Consider the following 21,460-nt stretch of genomic DNA (forward strand, 5'->3'; position numbering starts at 1 on the left):
TCCTCCTATTTTCTGCACCCCTAGTGTGATGCAGAAGTACAAGATACCAATAACTAAGATCTGTCTGATTGTTCCAGTTGGCCCCAAAAGTGGTGGTACCCAGATCATTTACAGTTTTCAGACTATAGTGGTGGTTTCCATGTAGGCAGGGCTGCCTAGTCAGCAAAATAATGATTGCTACAACTTCAGATGTGAGGGATTTTTCCATTGAGAGTTATGGTTGTTCTTTGGATCCGACTTTCTTTCCTCTTTAATGCTGTGCCAGCTTTTCATTTAAATCAGGCTGTTCACTTACCTGTATTTGTGTTAATCCGACAATGCTATCAGAGCAACTGTTAGGTGCCCTAGATATTATCTTTCTGTTGAAGCAAGGCCAAGTTTGGGCTGGACTGATCCTGCTGGAGCAGGACCAAGACCAGTGTGCATAAGACTGGTATAGAGTGGTATAGTAGTCAAACAACAGTAGACATGAAAGCAGCCCAAGTAATTACTAGTGACTCAGGTAAACTCAGGCATTCCACTCATCATTTTTTTGTTTTTTGATTATTTTACAGCAGGTATTTATTATTTGTTTTGCTTATGATTTCTCTGCAAAGGAAATATAAACATTATTGTTTACTCATTGGTTCAAGTGTTGGTCTGGCAGATGATTGTATTTATGTGAACTGGAGGTGTGATGGGCAGTGTTGATCTGATGGTACCAAAGGTTTGGTTGAAGTGAATGGAACATTTTTGATCCTGTGATTCATGGTTTTGTTGATTTTTCTTCCAGGGAGAGAAGTATGATGGCCGCCGGGCTGACGTATGGAGCTGCGGTGTGATCCTATTTGCACTGCTGGTGGTAAGGAGTTATTTCTGTTGGTACAGTGCTGGAAACAGACTGTCATAGCCGGCATAAAACAGCATGAGACTTTGCCAGAAGTTGTGAAAGGAGCTTCATAGAGTTGGATATTTTTTTACATTTGCAGGAAGAAATCTGTTTTCACCTATATATTCACTGAGGTTTTGTAATCAGGAAGCCTATCTAATTTAAAACACATTTTCATTATCAATGACAACTGAACACCAAAATAACAGTTCCAAAACTCAAACTATTTTAAACCGTTTAAAAAACTAAAACATGTAAGTGGTATGGCATGTTTGTTAAAAATGATTAAAGTTGAATTTAAATATTTTTTACATTTGAGTTTTGTTTGCTGGATGCTATGGTTTGTGGAAAAGAAACTCAGCAAAGTGCACCCTTATTCGAACAAGTGCTGCAAATCAGCAGAGTCAGAAAAATTGTAATGGAATAAAGAGCTATCATTTTGTGTATTTTGCAACTTCAAGATATAGATTCGTTTTCCATTTTGCAAATTATGCCCAAAGAAAATCATTCTGTGGAATATTATCCCAGATGTTTGAACTTGATACATCAGTTCTATCCATTTATCATCAAATTAACCTTCTGAAGACAACCAGATTATACTACGTATAGATGTGTTATGATACAGCACAGAGTTTTTTCCTTCTTCTTGACTGATGAACCCAAAAACTGGAAAATGGAAAAAACTTGAGTATGGCACACATTCCTAGCAGGAAGGGCCATTCTAGGTAGCTACTTTTGACATGGGTAGTAAATGAAGATTTAAACAAGCTTTATTTGGTCTCTCTCCATGCCCTCCACTCTTCAGGGTGCCCTGCCATTTGATGACGACAACTTGCGTCAGCTGCTGGAGAAGGTGAAGCGAGGAGTGTTCCACATGCCTCACTTCATCCCACCTGATTGCCAGAACCTGCTACGAGGCATGATTGAGGTGGAGCCAGAGAAGCGTCTCAATGTAAGTGGCTGCCCAGTTTCAGTTTGTTCATTTTGCTCCATTTCTGCTCTGTGCCCTATGTGGTCCTGAACCATACTTTGTATCTTTAAATCCACATTGGGGGGCCTACTTTGTCACTCTCACATGCCTCCTCTGAGTCTCCTCTGTCTGTACTCCATGTTACTTACCTCTTCTTTCTCTTTCATGTCTACTATTCAAATGTGTGTTAACTCCATGTCATGTTTAATCTATTTCTCTCTCTCATGCGTAATCCCTAAATGTCACTTTCTCCATCTAACATTTATCTTCTTTATCTCACATTTGCTCTCACCAACTCACATATGTCCTCTCTGTCTTTCATGTGTGCTTTCAATCTCACATTTATTTTCGTCATCTCATGTGTCTCTTCTTAGTCTTGCACGTCTCCTCGCCATATCTTTAATTTCTGTACTCCATCTCATTTGTGTCCTTTCAATTTTATGTTTCCTCTCTTCACATCTCTCTTCCATGTCAATCACAGTCCCTACATCAAATGTATGCCAACTTACCATCATAGCTGTCATCTATCCCACATTTCTCATCCTTGTGTCAGATTCTTCTTGTCTTCTAGTAGAGCAGCCCTGCTTCACTCTAGCAGTGATCTAGGACCTCAGCCAAGAAGAGGCTTGGGTTTAATCCTTAGTGTGTTAGTACTTTCTTTCATACATAGCCAATTTAGGAAGTCACACTTTTCAGTCATTGTGTCCTGACTGTTACTCTGGGCCTTGTTTAGACTTTGGTGGATGCAATATTCCATCACAAACATGACAGATATCCTCTCTGCCGTGCTACAAGTGCCATAGAATATAATGTAATATGGCAGACGAGATATGCCTCATGTTTGTAATGGAGTATCCAATCCACCAAAGTCTAAATCAGGCCCTCTGCCCGTTAGAATAAAACACCCTCCGATTTGTAATAGTATGTACCAGTTGTAGTTACCATTATTACCTCTGTTATGTGTAGTAGATAGGCTTTCTCTCATTAGCAGCCTGTGGAGCGTACCACCTATTTAAAGCTACTGAAGCAGATATTAAAGCTATGCAGTAGAGCGCTCCTCCTCTACAGTTCCCTTCTTTAAAAAGAAGTCAGTTGTTGTTTTTGCATGATGGCTGAGCAGTTGGTAAAAATTTGTGATATTAGGATACAGCCTGTCCAATAATGAAGTCACCACTCCATTTTCGTTAAACTAAATTCTAAACTAAATTCTAACTCCTCCTCATTCTTAGCCTGTGAGTAAATTCCACATTTATTTATTCATGGTATTTTCTTAGGGATACACGACACCCCTCATAGTTGCTTTAAGAGACATATTTTGTACTATATTCTGAAAGCTAAGTAACTGGAGATGCATCTAATCACCGGAGGAAGGGCACGGCAACCAGTCATGGACTGCAAAGTCATTGCTTAACCACCCTGTTGTGGCTTCCTTATTGTAATCTCATCAGTTAAGAGGAATGTCAAAGTAGAATGCAGGGACTGAAGGTCAGTACCAATAGAACAATTAGTGGATGAAGAGTGGGCCTTTTATGATGAGGTGCTTTAAAAAGACAAGGAGCTTACAAACATAATCCATTTGTGCACAGGAAGTCAGTGTAAGGGCTTCAATTATTGTGAAATGTGTGTCCAATAGGGAAATTTCAGTAAGAAATGGGCTGCTGTTGGTTCACAGAATATGAAGGGAGACCTTGATATAATGTATTTGCATAGTCATTCATAGTCATAGTTAGTCCAAAAGCCTACTACAGCTTGAAGAATTGTCCAAGGAATATTCTGTGTTAAAAAGGCAAGATGTTCCTCAACACTTTAAGATGGCAGCAAAATACCAAAACTTTGCCGACCAGCACCCTAAAGCACATTTTGTCATCAAACAGAGTGGCAAGGTTTTTCACAGGCCTTGAAGGAGGTGGCAGTGATCTAAACCATCAGGCCATGAGCCTGATGACCAGACAAAAGGTGGGACACTCACCACCATAAAGTCTGTCTTATCCAAATTATATTTCATGCAGTCTTCAACATTCAGCCTGCTACAGCGTTAAGGCAAACCTGATTGCTTTCGCCATCCAGGAACAAATTGTTTGTCATTGGCATAATATACACATGTCATGTGAAACAAGTGGATAAGGTGAGCAAGATGGGCTAAATACAAATAAATGAAAAATCTTAGTGCTGAGAAAGGAGCCCAGTAGAACTCAGAATAAGGCACTAGATATGACCCAAAGCATGGCATAGAAGCTGTCTAGCTACGATCTATTAGAAAATAAAAATTCCAGTCCATGGCCTTTCCTGAACCTTTCCCCCAAATCTTTCCACCAGTGTAGTAGGCCCCAGGGTGTGAAAGGCAGCTGAGAAGTCAAGAAGAATCATTGCTGCTACACCTCTCTGGTCCATGATAATGCATAATTAATTTTGTTTTGTTAAACGCACCGGCTCTGTTGTATAATAGGGCTGGAAACCTTCTTGAGTGCAATTAAGTAAAGAATTATCCATAATGAACTCTGAATGTTCTTTTTCTGCCGTGTTTGTGTTAAAGAGCAGCAAAAAGAGAGGGCGAAAGTTACTCAGAATAGATATATTTCAAAAAGCTTTCTTAAGTGAAAGAAGAAACATGCCCTTTTCCAATGAGAGATAAGTGCCTATTCAAAGGAAGAATTCACCAGTTTTTACAACATTGAAGCCATCTGAGAAAATTGGGAAACATGGCAAAAACCCATCCTTTGGCATTTTAATCTTAGACAAATAAGTTAAATAAGGTCTCCTGCCATGTTACACTTTGCTTCGAGAGGAAATCTCAAGGGTGTTGAGTCTGTAGAATGCATATTGGTTAGCCTAAATAGCTAATAGCCAATAACCAATAGCCTGTATATTTCTCTACCAGCTTCTTACAAGAACAATGTGATTTGTGCTTTTAGTGAAAAGTGCTTGGGCACCACTGAGGGATGCAAAGTAGAGGTAATGCAGAGTATAACAGTGAGAGATGGAAGAAGATATCCATCTGGCATTAGTGGCTGCTCTACAAGGGGCATAGAATGGTGGGCTGCAGAAGTTAGAGTCATTGCACTATCAAAGTAAAAAATGTAAGTTCTGACATTATTCTAAGCCTCAATGACAAGAAGACCAAGTGGTCAGAATCTAAACAGAAATCATGTGTTCAGGTTGAACAATGGAAGTAAGAGATGGGACTCTTCTTTAGCTAGATAGGACATTATTTCTCTGCATGATGTGCTGCTTTTGAGTGAGGTGCATGTCAGCCAAACCCTGGTGGGGGCAAACTGGAGCCATCTGAATGATGAGCATCTTCGACTCTGTGACCTCCTGGTGAGCCCTCAGGGTAAAACAGGTCAGAGGGAAGGCATACATGATTCTCTTTTATCAATAAAACATTGAGCCATCCTAGGGAAGTGATGGGAGATCCCATATTTAGCTTCCCACCAAAACAGATGATTCAGTCATGATCTCAATTTGTAGCCATGGTAGGCGAAAGAATCTCCCACTATGAGTGTCTAGGCATGAGGGCACTATCTCAAAGTTGGTAATAGAGATGTAGGATTGCGGCAGGCTTGAATGCATTACCCAGCAAATAGAGCTGGGGGAGCTCATGTAGCATAGGAAACAAGCCCAATGCAAATTCTGAAGAAGTCTCAGGAGTTCCAGGCAGATCCTGTGTTTTTGCAAATATATGGTACATGTTATGACGGATAGTCAAATCTATGTCGGGAAGAGGAAAGACCTTTTCAAGCCCTCCATTCGTAAAAGGCATGCTGATATGAATTATCTTTGAGAGTTTAGAAAGAGATTTGAGTAGTAGTCCAAGAACCTACTATCTATGAATGTCTTAAAGGTTAGGCGTAGAGGTGACACTGAGGCCACCCTTAACACTGCTCGATTGAGCCAGTTATTCAGACCTTTGAGGCAGTGGACTATATGCATCTGAAGGAAGGATGCCATTAGAGCTAGATTCTTGGTAGGGACAAGGAGCCACATTTTGCTTAAAGAAAAACATTCTGCATCAATACTACTGATTTACAGCCATGAAACAAAAACTTATGTTTCCACAGCATGAATATTGGAAAGTAAGTGCCCTGCATGGCTACTGGGCCCAAACATGTGTTAGCATTTTAGATTTCTGCCGTAGAAAGTACTGATAAAGGTCTGCTTTATTTACCTTGCAATTATGGGAATAATATCTCAACTCCCTTCCCAAGAGTGGGACTAACTCTCTTTCTTCTAAAGGGAGAAGCTTTCGACCACTCCCAAAAGTTTTTGCATTGAGTGTGTGGCAGAGGTGTGGATGGTGGTGTGTGAAGAAGTTGTACCGCCTAGCCATTTCTTTCCATCAGGAGGACCCATTTATCAATAGTGATTTGGGCCCAATAATTAGAATGGATTGGACATCCTGCGATGATGTGTATGGTAATGGAACTCCTGAGAAGTCTCAGTCTCACGCACTTCTTAGCCTTTGTTTTTGGCTGAACACGGGGAAGAGGAAGCAGTTACTGGACCCTTGGAACGAACAGGGGCTTTGACTTTAGAAGACTAAGAACCCTTTGCCAGCTTGAAAAGATATAATGTTCTAGTTAATTCTGATTGTATAACATTTAGTGTCCATGCCTGTCTTTTACTGATGTAGGACCACATTGGTGGAAGTTTGATAGCCTTCTCCCTCTTGTTAAGGTTTGATTGCACAGTGGAAGCTCTGTTTTCTCCGAGACCCCAAAAAGGTGCTCAGAGACTCGTGCACATCTTCCTCAATCCAGTGCTGCTGCAGAGTCTGGGCGACCTTACAATAATACTTCAGCAGATGGCCTGACCTGAGGAGCAGACTCAACTGTGCCAGTACCACTCAGCCCCATTGCTCTTTCGGTGCCTGTTGTGCTTCAGGGATGGTGAAAGTGTGCCCTTCCACTACCGGGACAGACCTTTTTTTGTTTTTTACTGCCATGAGGCTTCTGAGTTGCCAACTCAAAGATGCCTTCTTCTTACCAGCTCCTTGCACTGAATGAGAGTATGCTGGATGATACAGGAGATTGTAGAGACAGGAATTGAATGATCTTTACTAGAATACGAGTCTGTCATCCCTCTAAGGCCATGCATATTACCAGGAGCTTCCGCTCTTTGGTAAGGCCAGACAAGATCTGTTCTACCTGCGGCCCTGATCAGGCAATGTCATAGTAACCAAGACTTCACTAGTTACCCTTCTTTCTCAACAGCTGCTACTACAGTGATTGCAGCCTCACACACTGCTGGGCAACCTAAAAAGAGAACTGCTCCTTACCTGCATGCATTCTTTTTTGACTTGGCATGTCTGTGCCACCACACAACACTAATTGGAGCAGTTGTCGAAGTCCACGTAGGTCTTGTAATGCGTCCTAGCAGCTCCAATAACCTGGGGGCAGAGAATGAGGACTTCATTTCACCAGGTCCCCTTAGTTGCACATCTTCCCCTCCTGTATGGTAAATATGTCTCCATCGTCATCAATGTTGCATATTTTTTTCTCTGTCCCCTCTTTAACCTTGTACCTCCTTTCTTTTCTGTTATTACCATCTCACTAACTCCAATGGCACATCCCAGAGTGTGAATTCTGGGTTATTCACTATCACTAACACGTGGTTGTGCAAACAGTTCACATATATTTCACCTCTGTCATTTACCTGCCTATTTTATATTTCTTGATTTTTGCAGTTAGACCAAATCCAGAAGCACCCCTGGTATTTGTAAGTATCTTCTACAAACTGACATTTTTATTGAAACATGTGTGATCATGTATTTGTGGGACATTTTGGACATGTGATTATAGGCTGGTCGTAAGAGAGAAGGCAATTATGCATGTCTTAGTTTGATAAGACTGCATTTGTGGTGGCACTTATGTGGTGCTTAAGGCTATCCTGAGACCACTTCAAAGAGCATGAACTGAGTTACTTAACACTGGACATGAGCTTGGTGACTATGAGATGTGGCTGGCCTACGAGAGTGGACATTACACCTCATCTCTCTTCCAGATCAAAATTTTCTATGTGTATGAGCCACACCTGTGAAACAAGTAACCTCCTCAACCTTTATAATTAATAATAAACTATTAGCCCCCCCTGCCAGTGAACACATAAATACTTAACCAGTCACCACAACAACTTGCCTTTTTTCCTGGTTCAGAGTACATACTGAATTGGATGCTGTTCTGCAGCAAGCTAAGGCTTGTTTTTTAATAATCATTGTTTATTGTCATGGCAGGTGGGTCATTCTTTCCAAGCTTCATAGGGTTCATGTTGTATGTGACTGACCTCTCAGTGGATCTGAAGGTTGTGCTAGTAGTATTGTACATATTATTCTACTGGGTTCTCCAGGAACCCTTAATGTTACTCATGACATATGGAGATGAGAGTGGTCCATCTCTCAGCATGAGCAGGATGGTATGGGGGACCATGTCACCACCCTCTTCTTCCTACGGGTTGATTGCTGCTATCCCTGTGGGTGGTGTATTGCTTTATTGGTTGGTTTAAAATGTTGGTACCTATTTGACAACAATGTTCTGCTAGTGGATGATGTTGTTGGTCCCCAGAAATCATAATGTTGCTGGATGAAACAGTTCTCTCTTCCCTTAGGGGTGTATTGGAAGTAATATTTCAACATGGGCCATGCTTTTTTCATTATCACTGTTTTTATCGCCTCATACTGTAAGGATTGTGATGTATGGATAAAGTGGTAATGTTCTGACTACTTACAAGTAATCTTTATTACACTTCATACGTTCTGATAATGTTTGGGGTACTAATAAAAGGACTTTTGGGCTTGATGATAGTTATGCATATCGTTAGGTCTAAACGTTGTGTCATATTTAGAAGTATTTTGTGGTTGCCTGGTTTACGGACATGTCCCCCCTTATAATGTAATGACTGTGATGAACTCGAGGGGGACCAATGAAGAAATCATGAGTAATTGATGCACTTCCTGAGAGGTCAGAGCAGCCCCTGACAGGTTATCAAAAAAAAGTTGAAGACCCCTGGGCTAAGTATTTGTTAGTCAAATGCCAAATACCTCTCCTTTTGTGACTGGTCTCCACTTGACTGCACGGAATACAGGCTTGTAGGGGGATACATGTGGTTACACTTTATTTTTAAAGCACGAGGCAGTTTTGTTTCTTTTTTAATTTTCAAGTAAAATGTATTAGATCAATGTTTAAAATAATGCATCTTCCCGAGTAACAGGATGAACACCAAAAAGGAAGAAAGAAAACACTCTTGGGGACGAGAAGTGTTGTTATTGTAGCTGTAACCCCAAATCGGATGATTCTGGTTAAATTTATGAATCACCTGGTGTTTAAAATAGAAGAATAAAAAACTTTTTGAATGTAATGGAATGTGATTATGTAATAAAATATGTAAAAATACCATGTGAGATTTACGATTTCATACCTTCTCTCGTCGTACAGCACTCCTTGGTCCACAGCCACAGTCAGAGGTGGTTATTTGGGCCAATCAGAAGCCTCACATAAACTCTGCAAACTAACCACAAGCATGTGCAAAGCCAAAAGGTCTGGCTTGAATGTGCTAATGCAAGCAAGCTGCAATTGTCATGCCCGTATTTTCTTGAATTGGCACAATAAAGTCAGCTCTATTATCTTTGCAACTGCTTGTCAATATTTGTAAACTTGAGGAAGGAAATTATAAATGTTCTACAGCGTTGTGTACTAGGGCACATTTTACTCGCCTCCTCCTTGTCACCCTTTTCAGGATGCCAAAATGAATGTCCCTGGCGTTTAATTTACAAAAAAACATTACTCAATAAGATCACCTGAGCAGTAAAAAGTTTAGCTAGACACCATATAAGTCAGCTGTGAATTGACTGAGACCAGTGTACTGATTGACTGAATAAATTATTAACTGGTTAATGTTGACTTAAATTCAAATAATGTACCCGAGGTAATAAAATTGAACAATCGTGACTTGTGTGCCACAAATATATATGCAGACGTTTTACTGCCATTGTGCTAAACGACAAAATATAAGGATCATCTCTCCTAAACAGCAGAAACAAATGCGATTGGCTAGTAAGGAAGCCTTTGCAATAGTCCTGTTTTGTTTCTGTGACGTAGAATGGTAGGTGGCCTGATGCTTCTTGTCTTGCTAATTACTTTCTTTGTCTAACTTGTAAACGTACTCTCCTCTCCCAAGGTGTCAGAGAACTTAAACTTTAGGCAGGCATTCTGTGATGATCTGGCAATCTTCTTTCAATCTAAGATCCTGAATATCTGTTCGAATGTGCTACTTCTAATGAGCAGGAGAAATCGGACAGTTCTATAAGACTGGCTGTGCAGGACTCTGCAGACACTGGCACTAGGGATGTTACGTTAGATTAGATTACTCAGCAGTGTTTTTTCCCTCCTATGTCGAGTGAACAGTTTGAGAAGCTTCTTTTGAATATGACGTCAATCTCGTCTTCTTTCCATGCCTGCCTAAAATTCTTCACTGGGTTTCTGGGATAGTAGAAAGGCACTTTCCCACTACCATGAATGAAGGTATAGCCTCTGTAGTAGTGGCCGCCCCAAATCTCAAGAGGAGAGGCGGGGGGAGGGGATGGAGACGGAGGGGGGGGAATTAAAATTAAAATAAACTTACCTTACCGCCGTCTCCATCTCCTGCCGCCTCGAGCACCTCTTCCCTCCGTGTGGTGCACCAGCATTCGCTGGGATACCAGCACAGGCTCCCCAGCAAAGCTGGTGCTGCTTTCATGCCAAATATAGCATGAAAGCAGTGTCAGGATTGGTCTGAGCGGCAGTCACTGCTGCTCAGACAGTGCCCTGGGGTCTGTGCACTTTCTTCAGCTCAGTTGTTAAACACAGTTGGGCTGGAGAAGCCTAAGTGCCTGAGACAGCCAGCCAAACACACGTGCACATAGGTGCACACTCTCTTCTCCTCCCCCTCTCACCTCCGGTTGCCGCACCCGCCCCTCCCTGTACTGCTGGCTGAGCCAGCAGATGAAAAATAAAACGTTAGTGCAACTATCATTTTATTTTTCATCTCCTGGCTCTTGGCTAGGGGGATGACACTCCTTCACCATAGTGAAGGAGCTGCCAGTTTCCCTAAGTCATGGAAAGAAACTGTAGGCCTTCATTGAAAAAAACAAATCCTGGTCCCAAAGATTGAAAAAAACTACTGCCCTATATCCAGTGCTTAATTTGCAAATAAAAACTTGCCTGCACCCAAAGCTCTTCTTTGAAACACTGCAATTAAGTGTGCGAGCACAGAATACTGAGGTAGAGAAATCTTTAAGCCATTCCGGGTCCCTTTAATCCATTTACAGTCACTCTCTGCCCCTCCAGCTGACACTGTCTGCTTGCTTTTGTGATACTTTTTTGTTTTTCTCTTCCTCCATCTTTCCCATATGTGTCTTTTGCTCGCAGTAAATGCCTGATGCAGAAACATAAGTGCCGGCCCTCACAAATAAGTGCTGGTGCCCCCCACTGGAAATCACCATCAAAATTAAGCACTGCCTATATCCCTGCTACTGACTCAATTTATTGAGGCTCATAATTTGCTGGATCCTTTGCAATCAGGCTTTCACAGTGAGCATAGCACAGAATATGCCTTGGTAACAGGATAGATAGTATTACATCACTAGTGGATGTGGGCAGGCCTGAGGCATTAATTGTGTTAGAGCTGCCTGCAGCCTTTGATACGGTCTCCCTGCTTCTCCTCACTTCCTTCCTATTTCAGTTTGGAATTAAACATACTGCTCTGAATCTTTTAAGATACTTTTTGACAGATAGAGAACAAACAGTAGTAGGTGGACAGTTTAGGTCAAAGTCATTTTTTCTTCTGTGTGGGGTCCCTCTGGGCTTCTCGTTAAGACCTACTTCATTTAATCCGAACATGTCTTCATTGGCTAAACTGATTAAATTTAATGGCTTAAGGGGTTATTTTATGGAAATGACACACAGATTATTCTATCCATCATGGAAGATGTGCATTCAATAGCCATCAGCTGCATGAAGGCACTTTTTGCATGTATGAAGGACAGTTGTCTTAAATTAAATGTAGAAAAGAATGAGGTCACCATTTTGGGCAGTTTCCCCTCGGTATAGAGTAACAGTTGGTGGCCAGATGTTCTGAGGGTTCCACCCTCCAGTATTAAGCCAAAACTCTTGAGGTGATTTCTGATCAGCAGCTCTCCTTCAATCTTCGAGTGAGTTGCACGGTATCTTCATGCTTCAAAATGATTAGATCTTTAAGGAAAATCTTTCCTTGAATTCCGTTAACAGCACCTTCTTGCCATGATCTCATCATGGATGGAATACTGCAATGCCCTTTATTTGAACACAAATAACCTTTCTTTGAGAAAACTGCAAACTGTCCAAAATGCAGCAGCTCGGCTTATCTTGGACATTCCCAAATACCAGTCAATTTCTGGTGAACTTCCTTAGCTACTTTGAATTCCAGTTAGAAAGAGAATTATCTTGAAGTCCCTTTGTATCACTCACAAAACTTTGCACAATATGGGAGGTAGGTCTATTAGATGTAAGTTTCAGTGGTATGCTCCAACTGGGCCACTTCTTTCAGCAAAACATAATCTCGTGTTGGTTCTGAAAATTCATCGGGCCCGATTGGGTTGGCAGATGTTTTTCAGTAGCCACTGCTAAATTGTGGAACACTCTATACCCACTATTTAGCAGGCATGGAGAATCATTTGGCTTTTAGAAAAGGTCTCAAAACTTTTTTTTTTCTTAGGAACTCAAGGTTTTTTTCGGTTGGCTGCTATTGACTGATCCAGGCGTGGTGTTTTTTCAGTGGGTATGGAGCCTTGGACCCTTCTGGTACAAATGTATTTTCATTTCATTTTCAAATCATCCAAAATCAAGCCACACATAACACTAGTTGCTTATCCAACAGCGTATCATCTTCAAAGTCTCATGTGTATTTTACAAATTTTACAAAAATGTCCCAATTTTTTCAAGGCAGAAAATAATCAAATACAACCCATCTAGAAATCTTTGTTCTTCAAATATGCTTATTCCCACCATACCACACTTTAAACATTTTGGACTGGGTAGCAGAGCTTTTTCTGTTCTGAACACCAGTCTATGGAGCACCTTGACCTTTGAACTGAAACATCTATCTATTCAGCTCAGATTAGGTTACTCCCTGCTGTTCCCCCTGTCATCTAGCAGGGCCAGGGCCTTTGAGTTGATAGTGCGCCTTACAAGTTCATATTACTATAACATAAACAATTTAAGAGCTGTCTCTGTGGTGTTGCTAGTTTTGTGACTTACCGGGAATTCCTGCAAGTATTTGGAGCGCTGAAGTACATGTTGTGCCACTGACTTGGTTTCTTTTGGAGGTATTCTTGTCAGTGTCATCACAGGCTTGATGCATCTCTCATAATGACAGGTGGTTAAGCAGTCATGTACATGTACAAGGTCTTCAGTCATGGTATGATGTTGGGAAGTCTCATCCATGGTCTAAAAGACTGGATCATTGAAGTCTCTCACTGAGTGAGCTTGAGGTGTAAGAGGTGCTGGTGTATAGTATGCTCATTCCCAACACCATCATTTTTCCTCCCCTCTTACCAGGCAGCGTTTGCCAAGCCACCCGCCACGCTCATGTGGTAGCATAGATGGTTTTATGGTCACCGTGCCATTGCTGTACCCAGGGTACTATATGGTATGCTCTTTTATAGAGCACAACCTTGTGCTCTCGGTGATGCTCTGGAGATAGTGTTGTTTAGTGTTGCAGATCTCCCAGTGTTGATGTGTTTGTGTATGGCCAAAGGTCTGCCCGGCGCAGAGGCAGGAGTGATCTTCCAGCTCCCTGTCCCTATTCGATGCATCTACTTGGTGAACCCAATTTTAGGGACAGAGTTCAAAGAAGCAGAGGAAGGGGACTGCTGAGTCTAACCCAAGCCAGGGTTCCCTGAGAGCATGGATTTAAGGGAAAACAGGATCATCAGGGTTCAAAGACAGAGGCCCTCATCCGAGTGTTAATTGCCAGGCCACTGCTGTCGATGGGTTGTAAGTGCCATAGGGTGTAATTTAAGGATTGTCGTCGCAGTTTCTTCCCGTTTTACTTAAAGGTTTGTGGGAAAGAATGTACACACCCGCCTACGTGTACCTGACGCGCATGCGCTCTACCGCACCTCAAACCATAGCCCCAGACTTCCATCAGTGGCCGAGGTTCTCCAAGACCTGACTTCAGCTATAGGAAGCACACCTGGCGAGAACCTCTACGCAGGCACAAACAAAAAAGTTCACCGTTTTGAAAAAAAATCCGTCACTCTTGGCGTGCAGCTTAGATTCACCAGTGCCCCTTCCGCGTGAGGCATGATGTAATCAGGGGAGGTAATGAAGCCGAGATACGGCGTATAATTGTTCTCATTCGAGCAGCAGGGCAGCTTTCTGGGTTGCTGATGACAGTAATTCTTAAGAAGGCCCACTGCTGCTTTTAGAAACTCTCCAAAGGGTATTATGCAAAACCTGGCTAATTAAGACCACTGAACAGGCACGCAAAATTTCGTTTTTTTTCTTACTCAGAGAAAAAGGTTTGTGGTGATGCAGCCTTTCCCGAAATAGTTGTCAAGTGTACTGTGTAGCCGAGGATAGCTTTCTCGAAATTACACTGCTTTGGTTCAGAAAAAGACCCAACACGGGGGGTTTATTAAAGAAAACGCGCTAGCAGTTGAAAATTAACACTCCGCTGAGTTAAAGTATTGATGGTGTTGATATTTAATTATTACCGTTGGAGGCATAGCATTATTATTGGTTATAAATGCTGTGGTGGGAATTACAAGCGGCAGTAAATACCGATGTGGTAATATCATTAGTAGTAAAAATATGGGAGAAAGCAGAAAGCTGCAAGAGGGAGCTGAAAGAGCAGGGACTTGCTTTAAATGGATTGAAGAGGCCAAGGATGGATTCAGGATTATGCTGCCTCAGTATTCCGTGCTCGCACATTTAATTGCAGCAGCCGCGTGTTTAGGAGGAGGGCTTTGGGCACCGACACAAAGCCTAGACCTCACTTGGGGCCACATGTACAAAGATCCGGTATTGCGTCTTGCAAACTGTGAGTCTAGCGACTCGCAAATTGCGACTCGCAATACCGGATGTACAACAGTGTACTTTACACTGTTTGCGATTCGCAATGGGGTCGCAAATGACCTACCCCATGAATATTCATGGGGTAGGTCGCAATTTGGGACCCCATTGGGAACGGCTGCCCTCACAGGGATGGTGGCCTGCTGGAGACAGCAGGCCACCATGTCTGTGACTGTTTTTAAATAAAGCAGTTTTAAAAATTTTTTTTTATTTAAAACGGGATGCATTTTAAAATCAAAAATGAAAACTTTTCATTTTTTCAGAGCAGGCATTGGTCCGTGGGACCACTGCCTGCTCTGAAAAAATATTTTTGCTGCCATTCACAAAGTGGGACCCCTTCCCATTTGCGGATGGGTTAGCACCAACTGCGATTGTTTTGCGACCACATTCGTGGTCACAAAACAATCAGACATACCATTTGGATTCAGTATTAGGAAGGGACGCCCTTGACACGCCCCTTCCTAATATCGAATCGCAAAACCCGAATAGCATTTTTCAAGTCGCAAACGGGCCGATTCGCCGAAAATTGCTTTGTACATCTGATCCTTGGTCTCCCGACAATCCTGTCTTTGACATCAAGTTCTTTGTCCTCATTGCCAGGCCTTTCAGTAAGAAGGTAGTAGACCACTTATTAAAGGAACTTAATGGAAATTAAAAATCAGTTCTCTCTTCCTAAAACAGCATCTCCAACAATCATCAATAATAAGCATCTGTGACATCATACACCAGAAGGCCCTTTTAAACTTCTAGGTTCGTATCGATGGTGTTTCGGCTGTCTACTTGTGACCCTACAGCAAATCCCCCCAGTGCCTAATGAGATCCATGAACTATGTTATATTGTGCTGTGTTTCATGCCGACGTGCATGTTGCCATCTGCACTGCACCAAGTAAATAACGCAGCAGATGCAGGTGGCAAATGCCAGTTGGCAGAATGGGAAGGAGTAGCGGGGGAACAGGCGGGCAACCTATGTAAGAACTAGCATGGGGAAATCACTATGGGCAGACGTCCATGCCTAATGAGCGTCGTTGTTTGCCCCTCTGTGAAATATCCACAGAAGCATCCTCTATGAACTACATTTTGTGGCCACTAACAGTCCAATAAATGCTCTGAACTGCAATAAGAAAGAATGTGCTAACTTGCTGTACTTGAGAATTGTTGTATTCTAGATCCTTAACTGTTCCTGGTGAGCAAGTGGTTCAGGTGGGTCTGTGGGTCGTGGCCATCATTGTCCAATATGCTGCTTTTTTGGTTTCAGGGGTGGAAAGAACGAGCCGGAACCCGAGCAGCCCACCCCCAGGAAAGTGTCCATCCGGAGGATACACTCGGTCAGCGAGTTCGATCCTGACGTGTTGGACAGCATGCACTCGTTGGGCTGCTTCAGGGATAAGGGCAAGCTGAAGCTGGAACTGCAGAACGACGAGTGAGTAGCAACTCCCAGGGCAATACTTGAGGACCACCACTGGTATGGGCAGGTTTCAGGGGAAACAGGGACTAGAAGGTAAAAGGGCCAAACAATACTGGACAAGTTTGTTGTGCATCTGTCCACGACATTTTTTAAAAACAGTACTTAACACGGAGAGTGGTGTGCTCCATATTAAGCCCTCCCAATAAATGCAGCTGAAGAAAACAGTTCCCAGTAGCATTAATTGATGATACAGGATCTCACATGTGGTCAGTTGGGAGAATCCGAAATATCGCTCTGTTTTCTTGGTTTTCCTCTAAACTTCGGAAACACATCTCCTTCACCTGACCATAAGACCACACCTCTTCGGTGAAAACACAGCCCATGTTACCGAAGGGGAAAGAGCAGAGTGAGTGCTTCTAATTCATTTTCTGTGCTCCTGGATTCCTTTGGGTTTATGGAAGTGACTGCAGATGATGTGCAGACCCTTCTGTGATACACATTCCACGGGCATTAATTTATGCTAGCCTAGTATGAGATCGATGTTCTCTCATTTTTATGGTAGCTTGGCCCATGCTCATGACCGAATGCCTCTGCCCATGTGACTAGGCCATATTACAAAAGAGACAGATGGGCAGAAATAGGATATAGCCCCAGGCAAGAGCTGTGCTGTCAGGTCCTCTGCACGTACACTTGGCACCACAGCATTTAAAATAAAACAGAACAAGATGACCCCCTTGAGGGTTAAGTGTCTTTCTGTAGAGAAATCCTGAGCAGAGGTTTGAGCCAATGTTACATGTCGCCCTATTACAATATCTTCAGGATCTATTCTAACTCAGAGAACAAGACATGCCCTGGAGAGAAATAATCTCATTTGCAGGTCGGATTGCAAATGGATGCAAACTAGAGCCCTATGCCTGTTTTGTAATTCAGGCCCACACAATCACACCTCCCAGGAACCAAATCACTCACACAAGATCACTCCTTAGCTGGGCCACAAAAGCATACCTGAACCAGTCGAAACATAAAAGGACACTCTCTTCACTAGACCACTAAAGCACACCTCTTCTGCTCCATGAGAGAACACCTTGCCTCACAGTACATGAGTGACATGAGCACATCTTCTGCTTTAGGGCAACCTGGTCTGACCACTGTCTAATTCCCAAAACTGACTAGCACTATAAATACTATTGCCACTAACACTACCATTAGAAAGCCTTGGTATAAATTGAATCTGTCGGAATTTGGAAGCTACATTTCAGCCAACACCCCCCAGCTAAACTCTAATGTGGTCTGTGCACAGTCCGAGATAAAGTGATGGATTACTTCGGCCCTTGACACTTTCATACCTGTCCATCAGGGCCAAGTCAAAAAAAGGCTGTGCCTTCCTGGTTCGATGGCATTTTGATTGCGGAAAAAATGATGCAGGGTGCTCGAGCCAGTATGGACTAAGTCTTATGATGGCTCAGCAAAAGTCCGCTATATGAGCGCAGTCAGTGTGTATCATATATTGATAAGGAAAACTGGGACCGAGTTCTTCTCTAATAGGAGAGAGAGTATTTATTTATTAGTTAATTAAAACCATAAAACATTCCTTCCACATAGGATTACACAAAACATAAATACAATAAACCATTAATAGTGCATAAATCAAGACATAATTAGTGCGTGGGGCAGGTTAACCCCACTTAGCTCCAACTACGACTATAGGGCTTTGTTACAAGGAGAATTAAAAACACACCTACATGGAATAACTGCCCTGCCTCTTTCCACCCTGTATTTTCACAGTAGGTGGTTCTCATGTTTCGTAATAAATTGATCCAGCACCCCTGGCGTGGTTCCTGTCCACTAGTTATTGGCGGGGTGATTTGGGACATAAAAAGTTCCAGAAATTGGACAGGCCTAATATTCAGTATGGTGTTGCTAGGGTTACGTGCTTCAATTAGAGCTTGTCTACATGATCTAACTCCTAATTCATTTAGTTCTTTCTTCAGTATTTGTCTTCTTTCTATGGCCAAAGCTGGACAAATAAAGACCACGTGCTCGAGGGTTTCTACTGCCAGATGACATAGATGGCATTCCTGGTTGTCTATTTGTGATACCTTCTTCCATTTTGGCATGAGATCTAGTGTTGGCATATTGCTCAGCTTTAGTTTTAGAGAGCGTTGTTTAATTTTTAGTGAGTAGGTGGCAGCCAATAGTGGTGATTCTTTAAATACTTTATATGAATTAAGAACCAACCAGCCATGAGACCCTTTAGCCAATTCTTCCCTGCTGTGTAATTCACTTGTTTTGTTCACTACTTTATTAAAAGCCGGGCTAGGGAGCGACTGATCCCATACCTCAACTAGAGTCAGATGTGTTAGGCTTTTTTCCAGATAGTTTTTATAATTACTGTTGCGCCTTTCCATGTGTATTTCCTGCCACGCTAGATTAGCTAACATCCCCCTTGGGGCATGACATAATTTGTAGCAAAATTTGATGTATGCCGCTGGTCGAGCCAGTGACTGCTTGACCAGCATAAATTCCAGTCAGACCTGGGCCGGGGAAGCATATCCCGTTAGCCGGAAGACATGCTTATATGCCTTTACCAGAAGTTTATCCAAGAGAGCTTCCGCCATCCCTCTCAATAATTCAGTCCCATAGGCGAGAGTTGGAAGTAATTTTGCTCTCATTATGGCAGTCAGTGGATTCAAAGCGTGGCCACGAATGGTATTTGCAAGCATACCAAAAGCGTGAATTAGTGCTTGTGCCTTGCATTTTATCACTTCTTTTAGGGACAAGTAGTTGCCTCTTGCATCTATCATAACTCTTAGGTATCTGTACGAGGATACTTCCCCTATGGTCTTCCCATTCAGATACTACTTGCATTGGTTGGAGGGTCTGCGGTTAAGGGCAATCATTTTGGTTTTACTTTGATTTATTTCTAATTCATTTATTCTAGCATATCCTTCTAGATTATTCAACAGTTTTTGCATGCCAATTCTAGTATTACTAAGCAATATCAGATCATCTGCGTATACCATATTGGATAATTGTTGACCACCAAGGGAGGGGGAGTGAGCAGACTGTTTAAATTGGTAGAAAGGTCTGCTATGTACAGATTAAACAGAATTGGTGCCAAAACACAGCCTTGTTTTAATCCAACTGTCGTTTTAACTGCCCCAGATAGATATGAACCTCCCCCGAGTTTAACCTTCACCCACATATCTTAATATATAAATTGAATGACATTTAAAATGGCAGCCCCCATTGCTTTAGTTTAGTCCACAATTTACAGAGGGGACACAATCAAAGGGAGCTTTAAAATCAACAAAACACAGGTACATGAGGATCCCAGTTGCCTTTGCTCTGTTGATAATCAGTCCCAGTGCCATAAGGTTCGTTAACATTCCCTGGTTCTTGGTGAATCCGCTTTGATTTATGGGAAGTATGTTGTTATCTGCAGTCCATGCCTCTAAATGCTGCAGCAAGCAAGTCGAAAAGTACTTGAGGTCAACATCCAGAAGGGCGATTAGTCTGCAATTGCTTGGAGAGGCAGCCTTCCCTCCCTTGAATATGGGGTAGATTATTGAGCCCTTCCAACTTTCCGGCACAGTCCCAGTTGTAAACACGTGATTGAACATTGCAGCCAGGAAACCTGCCCATCTTTCTGTTGCTTGTTTAAACAAAGCTTGCAGTAAACCATTGGGCCCAGGCGCGCAATCTGTTTGCGACCTCCCAAATGACTTTCATTATCTCTAGCGGTGTGATTGTCAAGGTGTTCAAGGCGTCGGGTTCCCAAGTGTTGGACTCCCCCTGTGTTAACGCTGCTTCTCCATTGGGCAGCTCCCCTAGATGTAACTTGAGGTGGTCCACCTAAGCTCCCTCGGTTATACTGGCATTGTTAGCTGCTTTTGGACCCTTTTCAATAGAATTGATTAATTACCAGAATCTTTCTGGGTCTGATGATTTTGACGCATAGTGTAGCTTGGCCCAGAGCATTTCTTGCTGATCTTTTTTAAAGGACCACATTTCCTTTTTTAGGAGTTTCCTTTGTTCTCGCAAGGCGCTCAGTAGTGTACTGTTCTCCGGTTGTTTGCGCAGTTGCCTCAGCAGCATACCTACCGGTGCTTTTCTCCTGCGAACAGGCGGTGGTATGTGTATGGGGTTACTATGGTTCAGTTGTACTCCCTTTTTCATATTTCCCAGAGGATCTTGGCTTGTAAGGTCCTTAACAAAGTTCTCCCAGACCGTTGTCAAATTTGCGGTGTCCGTGGGCATGGATTCTAGCCTCGACTGCTTGACTTTTTAATGGAGTTAGATGACCATTTCAATCGTTTGAGATTTTCAGTACCGATCTTTGGATTAATATATATATTTATTAGAATCAGTGGCTCATGTATGTTCTTTCCCCAACCATCTAGCCTGACTAGTTGGAACGGTGGGATTTCCTCTTTAGGCTCTGACATCTTAGCAAGGATACTTATGCTGATATACGTTACTAGGCCTCCCTTTGCCCTAACGGCTCTGCCAGTTTTCGTGGCTGGTTTAGGAAATTCTGTGTAACCAATAAGGGTTATCGACTCCTTGGTCCAGGACTCCTGTATCAGTATGATGTCAAATGAGCTGAAGAACAGATTATTGCCCAGTCCCCCAATTTTGCCTGTAGGCCTTCTATATTCCATGAGCAGATGTTTAGTGCCCCTTGTGGGAGTTGTTCCTTTACTATTCACATTTTACGGACCACTCCTGAGGATAATGACAGTGGTAGCCACCTCAAGTTGGACCGTGAGTTCTGGCTTGATACTAGTCTCCTTCTCCCTTCTTCGTTTCATATTTGAACTCTTAAGGGGGACTGGGCTACTGCCCTTTCGCTAGCTTTTCCTTCAGTGGCTTCACTTAGATTAAGGGTAGAGTGTGCTCCACGCAGGACTGACCATGCACCTTTAGACTTGTTGGAATGATGATTTTTTAATAACGGGTGCGGATAACGCTCACCTTGATATGTGGCCACCTCAATACCCCAGGCTCTCAAATGGTCCTTCCTCTCCAGGATTTGTTTGGGGAGATTGGGCTCTGAGAAAATAACAAGCGTTGGGTTGGTAAGCTGCTTGCCTCTTGCTTGGATGAATTTTATAGCAGCAATGTCTTCAGT

General features: G+C 42.5%; 1 protein-coding gene across 2 annotated transcripts in view; it reads left to right on the forward strand.

The window, feature by feature from the left end:
- Nucleotides 1–21,460, forward strand: part of BRSK1 (BR serine/threonine kinase 1) — a 294,684-nt gene that overhangs the window by 223,215 nt on the left and 50,009 nt on the right. For both annotated transcript variants that reach the window (XM_069200764.1, XM_069200763.1), the window contains exons 7-10: nt 773–841; nt 1,674–1,820; nt 7,522–7,553; nt 16,177–16,341. In XM_069200764.1, the coding sequence (XP_069056865.1) occupies nt 773–841; nt 1,674–1,820; nt 7,522–7,553; nt 16,177–16,341 (413 nt within the window). The remainder of the gene's footprint in view (nt 1–772; nt 842–1,673; nt 1,821–7,521; nt 7,554–16,176; nt 16,342–21,460) is intronic.

The sequence above is a fragment of the Pleurodeles waltl genome, chromosome 7, assembly GCF_031143425.1.
Source record: "Pleurodeles waltl isolate 20211129_DDA chromosome 7, aPleWal1.hap1.20221129, whole genome shotgun sequence".
Taxonomy (NCBI): domain Eukaryota; kingdom Metazoa; phylum Chordata; class Amphibia; order Caudata; family Salamandridae; genus Pleurodeles; species Pleurodeles waltl.